At 46.7% G+C, this 16028-nt stretch overlaps 2 protein-coding genes across 7 annotated transcripts in view; one reads left to right on the top strand and one right to left on the bottom strand.

The window, feature by feature from the left end:
- Positions 1 to 3727, top strand: part of LOC6596859 (A disintegrin and metalloproteinase with thrombospondin motifs 7) — a 23173-nt gene extending 19446 nt beyond the window's left edge. For 2 of the 3 annotated variants that reach the window (XM_026990227.1, XM_002022055.2), the window contains exons 8-13: positions 1331 to 1477; positions 1559 to 2124; positions 2191 to 2318; positions 2434 to 2811; positions 2867 to 3044; positions 3113 to 3727. In XM_026990227.1, the coding sequence (XP_026846028.1) occupies positions 1331 to 1477; positions 1559 to 2124; positions 2191 to 2318; positions 2434 to 2811; positions 2867 to 3044; positions 3113 to 3411 (1696 nt within the window). In that variant the 3' untranslated portion in view covers positions 3412 to 3727. Of the gene's footprint in view, positions 1 to 1330; positions 1478 to 1558; positions 2125 to 2190; positions 2319 to 2433; positions 2812 to 2866; positions 3045 to 3112 lie in introns of those variants that run through there. The other variant, XM_026990228.1, reaches the window with a different exon arrangement.
- Positions 3475 to 16028, bottom strand: LOC6596877 (myogenesis-regulating glycosidase). 4 transcript variants are annotated; one of them, XM_002022056.2, is made up of 6 exons: positions 15368 to 16028; positions 11798 to 11967; positions 9266 to 9434; positions 9087 to 9182; positions 4041 to 5886; positions 3475 to 3973 (listed from the first exon to the last, which is right to left on the bottom strand). In XM_002022056.2, the coding sequence occupies exons 1-6, from the start codon at positions 15767 to 15769 to the stop codon at positions 3837 to 3839; spliced, it is 2820 nt and encodes a 939-aa protein (XP_002022092.2). In that variant the 5' UTR covers positions 15770 to 16028; the 3' UTR covers positions 3475 to 3836. The 4 variants fall into 4 exon arrangements, with proteins under 4 accessions (XP_002022092.2, XP_026846030.1, XP_026846032.1 ...); XM_026990229.1 differs by lacking the exon at positions 15368 to 16028 and adding an exon at positions 12558 to 12833; XM_026990231.1 differs by lacking the exons at positions 11798 to 11967; positions 15368 to 16028 and adding an exon at positions 10053 to 10180.

The raw sequence follows: 16028 nt of genomic DNA, 5'->3' as shown, positions 1-16028 counted from the left end.
CGCTCAGAAGGACACCTATCCACTTTCCGTAATCAGTTGAACTTTGAATATGGAATTGTTGTACCCAAAGTGATTCACAGTGATTCCCCACAGACTACTGTCGCACCGCTATCGCGTCGCTTAGCTTCTCGTCATGTGTTGGTGGAGCAGTGTCTCTGTCCGGTTTCGTTTGGGGCTTATCTGGTTTGAGCACACACATTCGCATTCACATTCATTCAGATTCGGTGTGTGCACGGTGTTCGTGCCAAGTGGATTTGTTGTAAAACGCCTTTTAAGCGCAGCCAAGTGCCCGTCAGTCAGTCTAGCGTGATCACCGTCCGCGATTGACTCAACCCGAACACAAGTCGGAACAGTCGCATAACCCGCCGCCCGCGGCTCAATCGTCATCCAGTTCCAGAGGCGGCACCCTCTCTGCTACCGTCTGGTTTCTGGATTGATATGATCTGTATCTCTTATAATATGTATATTCTAGATATGTAAAAATGTGAACACCAGGTCATAGCTGCTGTAGGAAGAATTTGACGCATCCATTTCTAATCCTTCAAAGAAAAAAAAACTAAATCGAGCGGTAACGTTGTGAGCCGTAGCAAAGGCCGCGGCTCTACTTCATACGCGGTACTCAGTCAGTGCGGCTCCCCTCCGCTTCACCAAGAATATATACTATACTTTATGGGCTCGGAAACGATTTTTTCTAAGTGTTGCATAAATCCACTACCCCTATACTCTTTGAGTATGACAGAAAAGTACCAACTACATTTTCTAAGTACATATATCCGTATCTAATCACCAAAAAGGGTATTTGGATATCTGTTTGGTTTACCCCTGGATTGGATCGATAGTTGTGTAAGTGTTGGCCGCAGGAATCCCCGTCAATGAGGTGGAACAATAGGCGGTACGTCGCCACGGGCCGGTGTTTTGTTTTTCACGGTTTGTTTTGTTTTCATTGTTGCTGCCACTTCGCTCGGATACACGTATATCTGTAGTATCCGTATGTCTCCCTTGATTGGATAAATTTATTTTTCTAATAATCAGGTTTTAGACTACTGATTGGCGCAGGGGCTGGTTGTAGGAGAAGTAAGAGGAGGTGCTTACAACTTTGTATTAGCCATTAGCTTCACGCGATCAAACCGAATTTGATTTTGTTTCCCTACGAGCATTTCTCTACATATGTGTACACTAAGGGTACACTTTTCTATTTCCTTAGATTATAGATCTTTTAGATCTTATACATCTCTTAAATTCCGTTCTTTGGATTCTTGAATCCTGCTGCTGCTATCAGATGTTGATTCACTTTTAATTTCTTCTTCCTTTATTCTTTTTCCATTCCCAGCTTTGGCATGTTCCATGACACGGCCAAGATCGGCTGCCATCCCCGGGTGGGGCCCATTGTCCATATCATGACGCCTACCTTTGGAGCAGACACGCTGCAGGTTTGCTGGTCAAACTGCAGCCGCAAGTACATAACGCATTTCCTCGAGTAAGTAGAAGCTAGTAGATACCGGCGATCCTGATCCTGATCCTGATTCTGAATGTGCATATATTTGGACTATTTTTTTAGCCAGGGCCTAGGCGAGTGCCTCGACGATCCGCCAACGCCGCTGGACGAGTACAACTATACGGGCGAACTGCCCGGGGCGAGGTACAATGCACGCGGCCAGTGTCGGATGCAGTTCAACCTGACCACCGACAGCGAGGTGGGCGCCTGCTCCGCCCCGCATGAGTTCTGCTCGACGCTGTGGTGCCGCGTGAACGGCGAGTGCGTGACCAATATGCGGCCCACGGCACCTGGTACCAGCTGCGGACGGAACAAGTGGTGCCAGAACGGTAAGTGTGTGCGCCGCGAGGAGCTGGCGGCCGTCAACGGAGGCTGGGGCAACTGGAGCGAGTGGAGCGAGTGCTCGCGCAGCTGCGGGGGTGGCGTTTCCACGCAGCAACGGGAATGCGACTCCCCGGTGCCGGCCAACGGTGGCGTATTCTGTATTGGGGAGCGTAAACGGTACAAGATCTGTCGCAAGCGGCTCTGTCCAGAGCAGGAGCCGAGCTTCCGGGCCCAGCAGTGCGCGCGCTACGACAACGTTAGCTACCAGGGGGCGACGTACAAGTGGCTGCCCTTCTTCGACAAAAGTAAGATAGGAATGGAAGTGGGAATCCCCACCAAGATCGATTGATAATCGCTTGATCTCTTTGCAGACAACCCCTGTCGACTGTTCTGCAGCGATGTGGACGACACGATCATCGCCAACTGGGGTGAGACGGTGCTGGACGGAACGCCCTGCACACTGGGGACCAACAACATGTGCATCGACGGCATCTGCAAGGTAAGGTAGGCGACGATCGATCCCCGAGCGGGATCGAGCGGTCCTTATTCGTATGTCGCGCTACTTCGCAAACCCTGCTTCAAACCCCGATCAATTAAACGAGCATTTCATCCAGAAAGTTGGTTGCGATTGGATCGTTGACTCGGACATGCAGGACGATCGTTGCGGTGTCTGCGGCGGTGGTGGCGATCAGTGCAAACCAGTGAGGGACACATACGAGGAGCCGTTTAGCGCCAAAGATGGTGCCTACGTAGAGATTGTCAGCATACCGTCACGCGCCCGCCACATTCTCATCAGGGAGCAGGCCAACTCACCCCACTTCCTTGCCATCGGCATGTCCCAGAGTCCAGACAAGTTCTACCTGAATGGCGACAGCCTGATCTCCATGCCCGGCGAATTCGAGATCGCCGGCGCCGAGAGCCTCTACGATCGCATAGACGAGCAGGAGACCATTAAAATACCTCAGCCCATACAGCATTCCATATCGGTTTACGTAAGTGAAATCAATCCAAAGAGACAGAAGGATTTTTATCCTCCCCAATCCACAGGCGATCGTTCGCGGCAACGAAAGCAATGCAGGCATCTACTATGAGTTCACGCTGCCCCCGTTTAATGCTAGCGCTGGACGACAATATCTTTGGCGCCTGAGCAACTGGACCGTATGCTCGGCCAGCTGCGGTGGAGGTGTCCAGCATCGGGAACCAATTTGCCACGATAATGGCAAGGGTAAACCCCACTTCCTCCTCTTGCACTCTTTAAAAGCGTTTCTTGATTCAATTCTCCATGAATTTCAGTGCTTATCGACAAGTTGCCGTGCTGGACGCATGCGAAGAACAAGCGGCCGCTCCGCCAGACACGCTCCTGTTCAGAGCAGCAGTGTCCTGCCCACTGGTGGCCGGGTCCCTGGCAGTTCTGTCCGCTCACCTGCCAACAGCCGGGTGCCCCAATGCCACAGCGGCGTCGCTCGATCGTGTGCCTGGACCAGCATGATGTGGTCGTGGCCGATAACCAGTGCGGCCTCCTGATACGTCCCCCGGAAACGGAGCCCTGCGGGGCATCGCTGCCCGAGTGCCGACCCAATCCCCGGGAGTGATCGAAGGATTGAAGGATATTTATTGCTATCTAATAGACCGAAACGGGAACATTACGAGTACGATTACGAGTAAAAATACAACATATTTATTTAGCGAGTAAGCATTTCGATGGTCGGTAGAAATCGACTATTATATATGTTCTTTCTCTACGCGCAAGCGTCTATCAAGGGAGTGTCTCGATCAACGATACAAATATCGATAGAGTGGCGATCGATTGCTGCCTCGGGTATCGCGGGCGTCGGACATATAAAGATGTACTTAACTTATGATACACGCACACACAAAAAAAGCAAATAAAATATAATTTAGGAGTAATTCTTAATGCTCTATAGACCTATAATAAGTTATCGATATAGACATATGCGGGAATTGCCAGAGCTCTCTCGGTTCATATCACATGGAAAAGGGATTACTAAACGGCCCGCTAAAAGCGCGTGTTGTCAGGCATCTTGCGGAAGTAGGCGATCTTGTCCTTGGGCACGCGATAGCCGTGCATCCAGCGACTGCCCTTTCGCAGCGATCCATCGATGCCATCCTTCCACACGCCCTGCGGCAGGTACACTAAAGAAAAAATACGAGAATAAAATAGGGTTAATAAGGGCGGGATCTGGGGTGATGACTGACTCACCCTCGCGCTCCTCACGTCCCGCGTCTAGGATGGGGGCCACAATCAGCTCCTCGCCGACAGAAAACTCATCGCTCACAATGAGGCAGGCGGGATCGTGGGGATCCATCATCCAGAGGGGCCGCACCAGTGGTAGGCCCTCGTTCATCGACGGACTGAGGTACTTTTTGAGCAGCGCAATCACCACCGTCTGGCGCACCTCCTTCATCTCCTGGGCGACGCGTGTGACAAGGTCGCTGCGGTACTCACTGGGCAAATGGCTAAACTGCATGGCCGGCAAAAAGGTAGCTAGCTGCAGCCAGCGAATAAAGAGTTCCGGGTCAGGGAGCGGCGGCTGGCCGAGCGAATAGAACGTAACCATTTTGGTCAGCGATCGCTCCAGCAGGTAGTCCCCGCCAATAGCTCCCGGCAGGACAAACGGATAACCAATGACGCCGTAGTTGAGGACGGCGGCCAGGGTCTCTCGGAGTCCCTCCCAGGTGGCATTGGCCGGCGGAGTGCTGAGGAAGATGGGCGGCTTGGGCACCACGCTGGCCGTAGAGACGGCCATCAGGCCCTCGCCCTCCAGGCTGGCGGTCAGCATGCGGGCGTACATGTCCGGGTTGTCGAGCGGTTGGCGACACTGGTAGTAGTGGGGCAGGTTGTAGCCAGTGCCCAGGTCCAGGTAGAAGCTCTTCACGCCATACTCCTCCTTGAGGCGCTGCAGCTTCTCGAGCAGCCAAGGCACGGAGGCGTTGTTGGTAATGTCCAGAACGCCGGCGCTGGAGCAGCTCTTGTAGCGGGTGAGGGCCGGTATGCTGCGCTCCGAGTGGCGCTCGTAGATGAGCAGCTTGCGGCGCACCGCGTCCTTGAAGTTTACGCTGTCCGTACTGATAAACGGCTGAATGGTGAAGACCACCTTAAAGCCACGCCGATGGAGCACATCGATGGTGTCCTTCAGAGTCGGGAAGCGCGCTCGATCCACGCTAAAGTCTCCGATATTCTCCTGCCAGAACTCGTTGATAACGATATGGCCCAAGCCCATCGCAATGGCACTTTCCGAGTAGTCGCAGATGACTGTTTCGTTGAGGGAGTCGGGCAGGTCCTGGTTGGGTATGCGCCAGACGGGCTCCTCCAGCAGCGAGTGCAGCACCTGGATGTCCTGCTCCTTCAGCCCGTCCCACAGGCTCTGTTGCGTCATCAGCATGTGCAGGCTGCGCATATCCTCCGTTGTGCAGATCTTGTAGTCCAGCTGCGGCAGCGCCGTCAGCCGATTGACGAACGTAAAGTCATCGTTGGCCGCCCGCAGGCAGAACTGGTTCTCCGTCCGGTTGATGCCCAGCTGTAGCGGCGTCCGTTCGCTCACCTGCATGGCCACACCGATGGAGTTAATGAAGTAGCGCTTCACCCCGTTCCCGAACTGGTGCACCTTGCTGTCCCCGCTGGCGTAGGGCATGAAATCAAAGTTGGCGTAGCTTAGGGACCACTCCTGGCCCTTAGTGATGCCTCCGCCAAACCACAGGCCGTTGTCCCGCTTCAGTTCGTAGCAGTCGGTGGGCAGAAGGCCGGGCGTCAGCGCCTGCCACTGCAGCGTGTAGCACCGAAAGACGCCTTTGTCCTCGAAGTTCATATGGAGCCGCGCCACGCCGTTCCACTCGATGCAGACGCTACCGTCTGAGCGCCGCTGTTCCTCCAGGCAGTGAAACGGTGCCGAATCGCTGCTCAGAGTCACACCCAGCTGCCCCGATATCACCTCCTTATCGTCGTGGTTCAGTATACGGAAGATGCGGTCCACGGAATTGAACTTGATCTTCTGGAAGTAGCTCTTCGTCAGCACCTGCTGGTGGTACGCAATGTAGGCATAGCCAATCTGAAAGAGAGAAACATCAGAGGGAGTTTTAGACTGCAGTTATGAATGGAATGGAATGCTTAGATAGCTACATATCTAATCTAAAAATTTTCTATGAATTGTGGATCCCAGATGATACGAATGATGAACAAATAAACTTGTCAGTAGATTTTCTATGGACCCCTATCCATTATCTTGAAAATCGATAGAAATACGATGGTATCCGATTTCCTCGGCAATAGTTATTAAATTAAGGCGTCCGTTAAATATGAGATATTGGATCCACTATTAGTCCGATTTGTACTCATACGCGTAAGAATTTTGAGCTTAGTGTTATTAATGATATTATGGTAATCTTAAAGCGCCTACATAAAGTTTTATATAATTCATAAGGATATCTGGCGATTTATGTATTACACAGATAAAGCTGATGACCAAAAATTAAAATATGTAAACTTTGTACGTTTCGATTCAAGATTTTCGAGTGACAAGATCGGAAGTATGATTTTCTTAAGCAACTACGGTGTGCTTACTAGCAGCTCTTTTGAAACATACACTATTTTCGTGAATGGTATTTTTTTAAAAGCATTTATTGGAATCATGGAATGTGACTTTAGACTCTAGAGAATAGACATCAGCTTTGATTAGTCATCTTTAGTTAGCGTTGCTTAGTCATGTGCCTTGTTTATGTTCTGAAGCATTCTAAGAGCAATGACTGTTGCTGATTGTTTTGAGTGATTATACGTATAGATGAATATATCAGCACGAGTATATTTAATTTTTTCATTTGTTAATTTGTTCATTTATTTTTCAGACTGTTCATTAGACTGTTTAGACCGTTTGTTGGTTATAATAGGGCTTGACACAACACAGAAAATATGGCACAGGGCACAGGGCACAGGGCAGAGGGCTTGCCAAGTCATGACATGTTAGGCACGGCAGGATCCTAAACGACAATGCTCTTCTTGATGATGACGCTCAGCTTTTTCTAAAGATATTTCCTTTTGATGGCTCCCGCGCAACCCTTGGGGATGACGGCCATGCACATGAAGGCATGGCCGCAACGGCTCAGGAGGTTCGATTTCTGGATAGCTGACTCGATAGTTAGCAGTAGTGGTGGAAGCAGCTTCTCTGAGGACATGTGGAGAGCCATGACATCGGTGGTTTGGGTGGCCGAGGACCCAGGAATGTTGCCGGTATCCGAGAAATAGTCTGCACTGCACATCGGCTCGAAGACGACGACCATGAAGGGCTTTAGCTGGCCCACCGGAAAAGAGTTGAAAGCTCTCCGACATTTGCCTAAGCTGGGGCGGAGTCGATCAGCGTGGAATGATCCCAGGAAAATTAACTTCAAAAATGCATCCAACCACGTGTCCTTCGTGTCCGCCTCGTGGCGCTAAAGTCCCAATAAGCCCGCCGTGGGATTCGTTTAGGAAAGTTTCCAAAAGTACAACTGCCAACTGGTGAACTTCTGTCTCTGGAGGCGACACCTGAATCTGGCATGGCACTGGTAGGGCTGCGGATACTCAAACAGCTTGCCCATATTGATGGTGCACTCGCGTTTACGTTGGGTATGATTGCACAGTAGACCGGCAATGATTTCACCCACTAAAGCTATATATTTATTGTTAACTTTTTAATTGACTTTTTTCTACTTTTAAAACAATATACAATTTGGAAAAAAAACGAGGGGGAACGTTGTGAGTTGCTGCGGACACCGCAACTCTACAGTTATACCCGATACTAAGTCAGTATGGCTCTCCTCCGGCAGACGGCGCTAATATTAAACGACACGACAAAGAGTGCGTGCGAGAGAGACAGAAAATCAGTCTGAGCGTGACGTCGGGCGCTGCGTAGCCACTGCCAATTGATTTCTTGCTTTTGGCTACAAAAATTATCCGATCTGATCCAGATTCAGCAACCGGATAGATATGGTCATTCTCTATGATTCTGCGTTTTTAGTTTTCTCGAATCTGCAATATTGTGGATGCAACAGATTTTCGTCCTTTGTGTAGGCGGAAGGGGGTGGGGCGAAATTTTGAGATATACGTTTTATAGTGAGATCTAACAGAAGTGCGGATATTAAATTTGGTTACTCTAGCTTTTATAGTCTCTGAGATTTATGAATATCCCCAGATTTTCATCCTTTGCGGGTTCGGAAGGGGGTGTGGCGAAATTTTGAAACAAACTCGTCTCGGTCCGATATATTAGGAGTGTGGATACCAAATTTGGTTGCTCTAGCTTTTATAGTCTCTGAGATCTAGTAGCTAATGTTTTACTCTAAGCAAAGCCGCCTATGCTACGTGTGTGTTAGAGAGAGACAGGGCGAGAAAAAATGAAATTGTTTTCTTGATGCTGGTTATAATAATAATACGATCCAATTCAGATTCTGCAGTCTAAAAGATATGGTCATTCTCTACGATTCTGCGTTTTTGGTTTTATCGTATCTTTAAAATTGTGGATGCCACAGATTTTCGCCCTTGTGGGGGCGGAAGTGGGCGGGGCAAAGTTTTGAAATATTTTTGTAGCAGTGACATATCACAGAAGTCTGGATCCAAAACATCGTTGCTCTAGCTCTTATAGTCTTTGAGCATTAGGCGCTGAAGGGGACGGACAGACGGATAGACGGACAGACAGACATGGCTCAATCGACTCGGCTATTGATGCTGATCAAGAATATATATACTTTATGGGGTCGGAAACGATTCCTTCTGGACGTTACACACATCCACTTTGACCACAAATCTAATATACCCCAATACTCATTTTGAGTATCGGGTATAAAAATAGGAGCTGCCGAATTTATAAGAGGACTAACAAAAGTTGTATGATAGTGGACTTGTCTGAACGATTTTCCTCAATGAGCTAAACTCAAATAATATTATTGTTTAATTAATTGAAAATAAGTAATAGGAAACGTTGTCAGTGTTAATTAGTCATTTAATTCATTTCCTTCCCCCTTGTCAATATCACGTGTCAATAAAAATTACTTTTATCGATCCATGGGCATTCGCAATTCGTTGTTGTTTGGTTTATTTAGGAGCAGAGAAATCAAATCAAATAATGAGGTGTGATTATAAATAAATGTTTTAAATATATAGAATCATACGAAGTAAATTTTCAATTACAAAAATATCAACTTCAAACATCATTATGGGAAATTTATTGTGTAAGTCGCTGGCTCATTGGGAGCTTGTCTGAGATAGTACTCAAGGGCTTACCAGAAATATAATGATGAAGAACATAATGATGACGAATATCTTGATCTTGTAGTCCTTAGTCTCCCGTTTCTTCTTGCGTATTAGCTGGGGAAAGGCCTAAGTAAAAACACACGGACAGGAGATGATAAAATGATCCCTTCAATTTCGAAATTATTTTAAGAGATCTCCCTCTTACTCACCTGCATCTTTTCGCGCAACAAGCTGGCCAGAGAGTTGACGCTTGTTATCGAGGCCTGGTTGCTGGCTAGGCTGTGGGTATCGAAATCGCTGGCCAACATCTCTTTGCTGTTGAGTCGCAGGGCCGGTAGAGGGGCGATCGAGGCACGTCTCCGGTTGCGAAAGCGATCGCTTGAAGGAAAACGGAAAACAGTCAGTCAGAGAGACGTCGCTGTCTGTGTGATATATGACAGGGAGTAGATAATGCCCAAAATCATTTACGATCCCGATAAGGAAAGCCCCATATAGCCCCCATATATACATCCGATGTCAGCTGATGCGTGGCACAGATGGCCCCATGTCAAACCCCCCGATCAGATATGGCACACATCGGAGGCATTCGATGCGAACGTGTCCCATAACCAAAGCCCTCTATTTGAGGGCACACCCACTCGATAGCGATGAAGAGCTTATCACCCGTATCGGCGCTCCGCGCTTGTTAACATCTTGAGACGAACTTGAGCCGGACGACAGCGGAAAAACATTCTTGAAAATGGGGAGCACTCGCACTCCCATTCTCAATGGACCACTCTCAATGTGTATAACACAAATTATATGCATCGGTTGGGATCTGTGGATCTGTATTGCTGGTATGCAAAACTCTGTAGCAAACAAATCTGGAAACCCCAAACAGAAACTGGCGCATAAACTGGGACATTGCTCTAGGCTGCTGATACCCCGAACGAGTATATGTACATATAATTATATTTACTTGAAGTGCGGCTGTATGTATTTGTTTGATTTATTTACAATTTAAAATACTGTCGGCGATAAGCGGGACGGGACCCTGGCTGGGCTCATAAACACTGCTATTAAAACGCGGCTCGAACAGACACTTCTACTTTTCAGATATACCACAGATATATAGATCGGTTGAGATCTGTCTACAGGGAGATAGATATTCTCGCGTTGTTATCACGGCTAATCACGATCATCAACTGAGCGGAGGGAGCTTCGTTCATATCTATCATTGCGCGCCATTAACATACAGATACAGTTATAGTACTATACAGCTGTGCCTGTGCCACTTGTCTCAACATGTGTCGCAACAGTGCCGCCCAATGATGTAGCTACTTACAGGATATCTTTACTATAGTGTGCTATAAAGTTTTTTCTACGGTTGCAGGAGGTGTCCTGTCAAGATCAAGCTTGAGAAATGGCCAAAGCGAGATGTCCTTAAGTTATCGGATCATCATATCATTTAAAACAAATTTAGCGTAGGACTTAGATGGCTATAGTGATGGAATTGAAGAAGTTGAAAAAAAAGGGAGATTGATCTGCCATAAGAATGCCTCAGAAACGATAGATCTGATAGCTAAAGCCTTAACAAGCTTGCTTTTCTTTCTTGTTAAACAATAGTTTAATCTTTTGATTTTGCTGAGGAATAGGTGTTCCGTATTTTAAATTGTAATCTTAGCGACTGCCTCTTTAAATGTGAATCTTTATACATAAATACATATGTATACATGTACTTATATATAGAGAGAGACTTTTTTCGCACATATGTATAGCTTCAAGTTTTTTCAATTGTCTTTAACCACTTCTGTTGTGTTGACCTCTGCTGTGTCCGTTCTACATATGTACATTTATGGAAATATAGAGATGCCGTTGCTCTGCTGTCTGTCTGGCTTAAGCTTCCTCCAAATTAACTTATCATCGCATCGGAGACTGTCGTCAGATTGGAGATTCGCTGTCGCTGTCCTTGTCCCACCTTGTATCTGGCCGTGTAATGCGCTTAATCTGCTGAATTGCTGCGCTCTCGTTTGTTTGCGTGTGCGTGTAAAGCTTTTCTACCCGAAAGAAACTTGTTTGCCTGCATGGAGAAGCTAAAGCTCGGCTTACAGTTCTTTTCGACAGCTTTCAACAGCAGTGCTTTCTGCTCTGTTAAGAGAATGTTAAGGCAGTAGAAAATGACTGTAATATAAGCCAGCAATCAAAAGCGGAATAATGATAGACATTTTCAGCGCCACTAAATGCACTCGTTGCATCCATTGGTGGTGAGGTGTGGGGGTCTATCTAGAATCGAATACAAATTGCATTTCAATTAGCGGGGAAATGGCCCGCAACTGTAAGTGACACTCCACTCTGTAATCCCCATTTGCCGGAATGTTGGGAAAGGCACGTTCCAGTCGTTCGAGAAATTATTCGAATTACTGTCTGGTTCAGAGAGACAAAAACAGCGACTTATTATTAATTAATCTAATTGCCCGATGAATCACAATGGTACACAATGTGCTCAAAGAGCTTTGAGCGTGCCACAAAGTGGAATATGAATAAATTGGGTTAAGATCAAACTTAGTCGTACAAGATCTGGATCTGAACTACTGCCAGTCCGCACGGTGGGTGCAAAGAAAGCATTTCCTCATTCGTGATCATCTAGGAATACAATAGAATATGCACTGGCTGATAGTTCTCTAAGTTCTAGGCTTCCCTCTCTTGAAAGCATATCTATGAGAGCCTTAAGGGTCCTAGCCCTTCCCTTACTATCAACTCACCGATAAACCCGTTTCTTGACATTCCCGAACTCATCGTCACTGTCATCATCGTTGGGGGTTGAAGCGAAATTAATGGTGGTAGCGCCTGTGCCCTTATCCGGCGTATTTAACGTGGTGGTGCCTGGCGTAGTGGCCGGCGTTCCCAGGCTTGAAGTCGCATCATCGGCTATCTGAAAGCACCCCATTAATGGGTTATTTTATATTATACTTTATTACTATAAAAAATTGATAGTCCACACAGTCATTAATTGTAAGGGCGAACTGAGTGGGGACGGGGGAAATCGAGAGCGGGTTGTGAGACTGGGGGACTAGGGTACCTTTTGGCACCTACTGTTCCGAGTTCCGAGAGGTTTGGCGAGGTGAGTGCAATTAGCATGATTGCGCGACTGACCGCAGAACGGAGCCCCCAGCCAAGGTCTCCAGATACCGGATACTCGTATCAATATGCAATAAGCGGGAAGGCCGCAGATTCCAAGTAGAAATCTAGTGAAACGGAGAATTTAAAGCCCTTCATGCAGATCGTTTTTCCAAGTCATCGTCGTCACATACGGTAGACGATTAAGATGAATATTACTCACTAAAGCACTTTACTGGATAACAGACGTTCGCTAAGGATTGGTATACAGAATACAGTACAATTTCCCATTACGGACAGAACGATTTTTTGGCAACAATAACCTTTTCCATACACAAAAAAAAAATGTAATTCCTACAGACTCTTTGACGCAATGATGGGGTCCGAGCCACACTTAGTACCTGCCTCATCCGTAGCCGTAGCCATTTCCATTTCTGTATTTGTATCCTTATCGATATGTGTATCCTTTTCAGGTGGTCGATCCTCCGGCATCACACTAGAAAGCGTGAAGCGACTGCAGTTTGGTGAGCTCATTTCAGCATTGATCATCAAAGCAACATTTAGTACAGGATGGATATATGACTCCCACAGACTTTACACTCTCTACAGATGACCAAGTACCGTTGCAATCTCAATTACACTTTCAATCACTATCACTATCACTAGAACTGCTGCCGTTGGACGTACACCTTCCACTGATATCGCGCTGTTAATGCTCTGGAGTTGTCCGTCCGTTTGATAATTGCCGGATTGCTATTGCCTGAATATTGTATTTGCGGCGCCGGGTTCGCCTTAATTTATGCGTTTTAATAGCTCGCCAGTGCTGCCAGCGTTTCTGGGAGAGCAGTCACTGCTTTGTTTGAGTGTGAATATTGACACCCACACTCCGGCTCAGCGCTCTCCGCCATTCCACCGCTCTACGGCGTTGAGAGAGTTGTGAGCGCAAGAGAGCAGGTTGATCGGGTTGGCTGGCGCACAAAGTGTATTTCTATCGGTAAATTTTGTCATTCACGTAAAAAATCAATTTGTTTTTCTTTCTTCTTTTTTTGACTAAGGCTATCAAGGTTAGAAAACATTTTTTTTTATTTTACCAACAGAAAAATCGATTGAATTGGATATGTTACATATGTACATGTATCGTTATGCGTTTGCCGTCAATATTTCTCAAATAGCGTAGGTGGAATTATTAACATCAGCTATAAGATAAATTATATCAACTAAACCACAATCTGACACTTTTGTAAGCCCCACCTTGCATGTAATACACCTTGAGTGGATCGGATGGTTTCTCTCGGGAATACGGGGCCCGTGTGGGAATTTGATTTTGATAGAATTAACCCGCAGTCGTAAATTAATTGCGGCCAGCACTCTCTGATTGGCTACGTACAGGCGTTGTTTCCATCGACTAGCGCCGTGTCGGCCGGATTTAGCCTTTAATCGTGACTACTGGCCATAAATAACTGTCCCGCGGTGTGGCGGCGGCGGCTCAGAGATTCGCCACAAACGGGAGACTTTACGCCTGGAAGGGGCTCTCGCGCACTCGCATTATCGTTCGGCAACCGGTTGGCAGACCAGACACCAGTTCTGAACCGCTTCGTAGCCAGATCACACCCGTTTCACATGGATTCCGACCCGGTTTTCAGCTGTTCTCAATGTTGCATTATCGGAAAACCAATCGAGGGACTGAATTTGAGACAAATATATGTAAAATGCTATCAATCTTTACGAAGATAGATTTCTTAATCTCAATTTCACGTCCAGTGGATTTGATCAAAAATTGTCCCAATAAAATTCATCAAAGTTTACATTTATACTTATCTTTATTAAGTTAAAACCTAACTCAACTTCTGGGAAATCGAATGGAGAAAGATCCAGATAATTTGTATGGGGAGAGTAAAGAGCATTTTTGACCGAATATAGATAATTATAACTCTCTCTCTGGAAACCATTGCATACCTCTGGGCGGGGTCGTATAAACCCACAGCTGATGTCTGGGGTGGCGCAAGTGTGTGGATTGCTGATGATTGCTTAGGTAAATCACTCATACACCAGATAACCAGTTAGACGGATGGCACCGGCCTGCCCGATCTGCCTTCTGTCCCTTCCCCCTGCCCTGATTCACACCTTCGTAATTAGCGTAACTTATATATCGCTTCAATCTGCTCATCTGCCGCCGACATTAACAATCAGTTGTAGTGCAAATAAATCGAAAATAAACCTAATGTCTCACGGAAAAAACTGAACGCGTCGCTGAATGCAAATAACAAGTATAGAGCTATAATGGAGACTGTGGAATACCTGCTACTTGCTGTACTACAATGTGGACTGTATCTTTGAAATAATGTTTTTTTCTAAATGCTATATCTCTGCTTTTAATATAAAACGGGCTAAAATATAATATAATAATAAAATAATATACCAAAGGAAAAAATTGTGGTATTCTGTGTCCACGATTACTTGCTAGTGTGACGAATTTAGTGAATGGCAATTTTTATATTTATTATATGTACATATGTACATATTATCTAGCCATAGCCAGATCATAGCCGCTTAGACGGAGCCATGCTATTTTTCTTTGAACATTTTGAAGTTATTTTGATATTTTCACACATGCCAAATACGCTTCTTAACCACCTTAGCGGTCTTATACCTGAACGTTGTGCCCCAGTTCTAGTCTAATCCTCTAATGAACCTACCGCCAAAAAAAAGAAATGTTTTGGATGTTCACAATGAATTTCCATTGTAGGGTATTAAACCTTTTACTCCACGAGTATCGGGTATGATCACTCAATTTGTGCGGATATACTACATGTACATACATACACACATGCATATGTACAATCAGCTGTGTAAAGGGAATGCAATTTCCCAACAATCATGTTGATCTACAAATTTTGGGGGGTCACTAAAATACAAGTACATATGTATGGGACCATCTGGAATCATGTGATGGCTGAGGGCACTGAAACGTGTTTGCATTAACTGAATTTCAAGTTTTGTCACATGTGGATTGTTCGCCAAGTTACTACTATATAATTAAAAGTCAATTAACGTTTTGGGTATTATTTTCGGGGGAATTTTTCTGTGTAACTCACGCGCAAAGTGGAGGCGCCTAGCGATTTCATTTTTAATACGAATTACGCCAACGATGATTGTTCATATCCCAATAGATCAAAACAATTTGCGATATTGAAATGAAAATAAAAAAAACTCACGGTTTCCTCGTGCAGGGCATCTTGGGCCTGCATCTGATGCCGCAGGCGCAGGGCCTCCAGGTCCAGGGCATTAATGCCCGACGGCATGGATATGGAGTTGCGCCGCAGGCCGGGAGCAAAGGTCGAGGACTGGTCGGGAGACGAATCTGTTGTCGCTTCAGTTTCCGGCTCGCGTTCGCGGTCCCTCTCGTGGACGACCCGCAGATATGGTAGATCTACATTTCGCCGCTCGCTCAGCGAGGGCTTTCTTCCAGCCGTATTCAGAAGCGGTTGTCTCTGCTCCGGCTTGGGCTCGCACTCTGGCTCATCCTCGTCCGCATAGGCTAGGGACAGGTCCAGGTACTCGCCGTTCAGCGCCTGCGCGGCCCCCGATGCCGTAGTCGTCGTTGTCAATTGCGCCATTATGCGAACGCGGTCAAAAGGCGAATGAAAGCGGCTCGGAAAACAGCGAAACACCAAAACGAATCAGACAGAGAGTGTGCGGTGTGGGAGATTTAGAGAGCGGTGCTTTTGAGCTGGGCTCCGGGAAGAACGAACGGTAACGGGAGCAGTGTCGTCTTCGATTACGATCTTTGTTTGATTTTAATCGTCGCTTATCATCGGCCCGGCGATAATCCACTTTCAACTCCCCGCCGACCGACCAACCAACGACGTTGCGGTG

Source organism: Drosophila persimilis, unplaced genomic scaffold (genome assembly GCF_003286085.1).
Source record: "Drosophila persimilis strain 14011-0111.01,24,50 unplaced genomic scaffold, DperRS2 tig00000520-arrow-pilon, whole genome shotgun sequence".
In the NCBI taxonomy this organism is placed as follows: Eukaryota; Metazoa; Arthropoda; class Insecta; order Diptera; family Drosophilidae; genus Drosophila; species Drosophila persimilis.
Note: the sequence above shows the minus strand (reverse complement) of the source record. Positions and strands in the feature narration are given on the sequence as shown.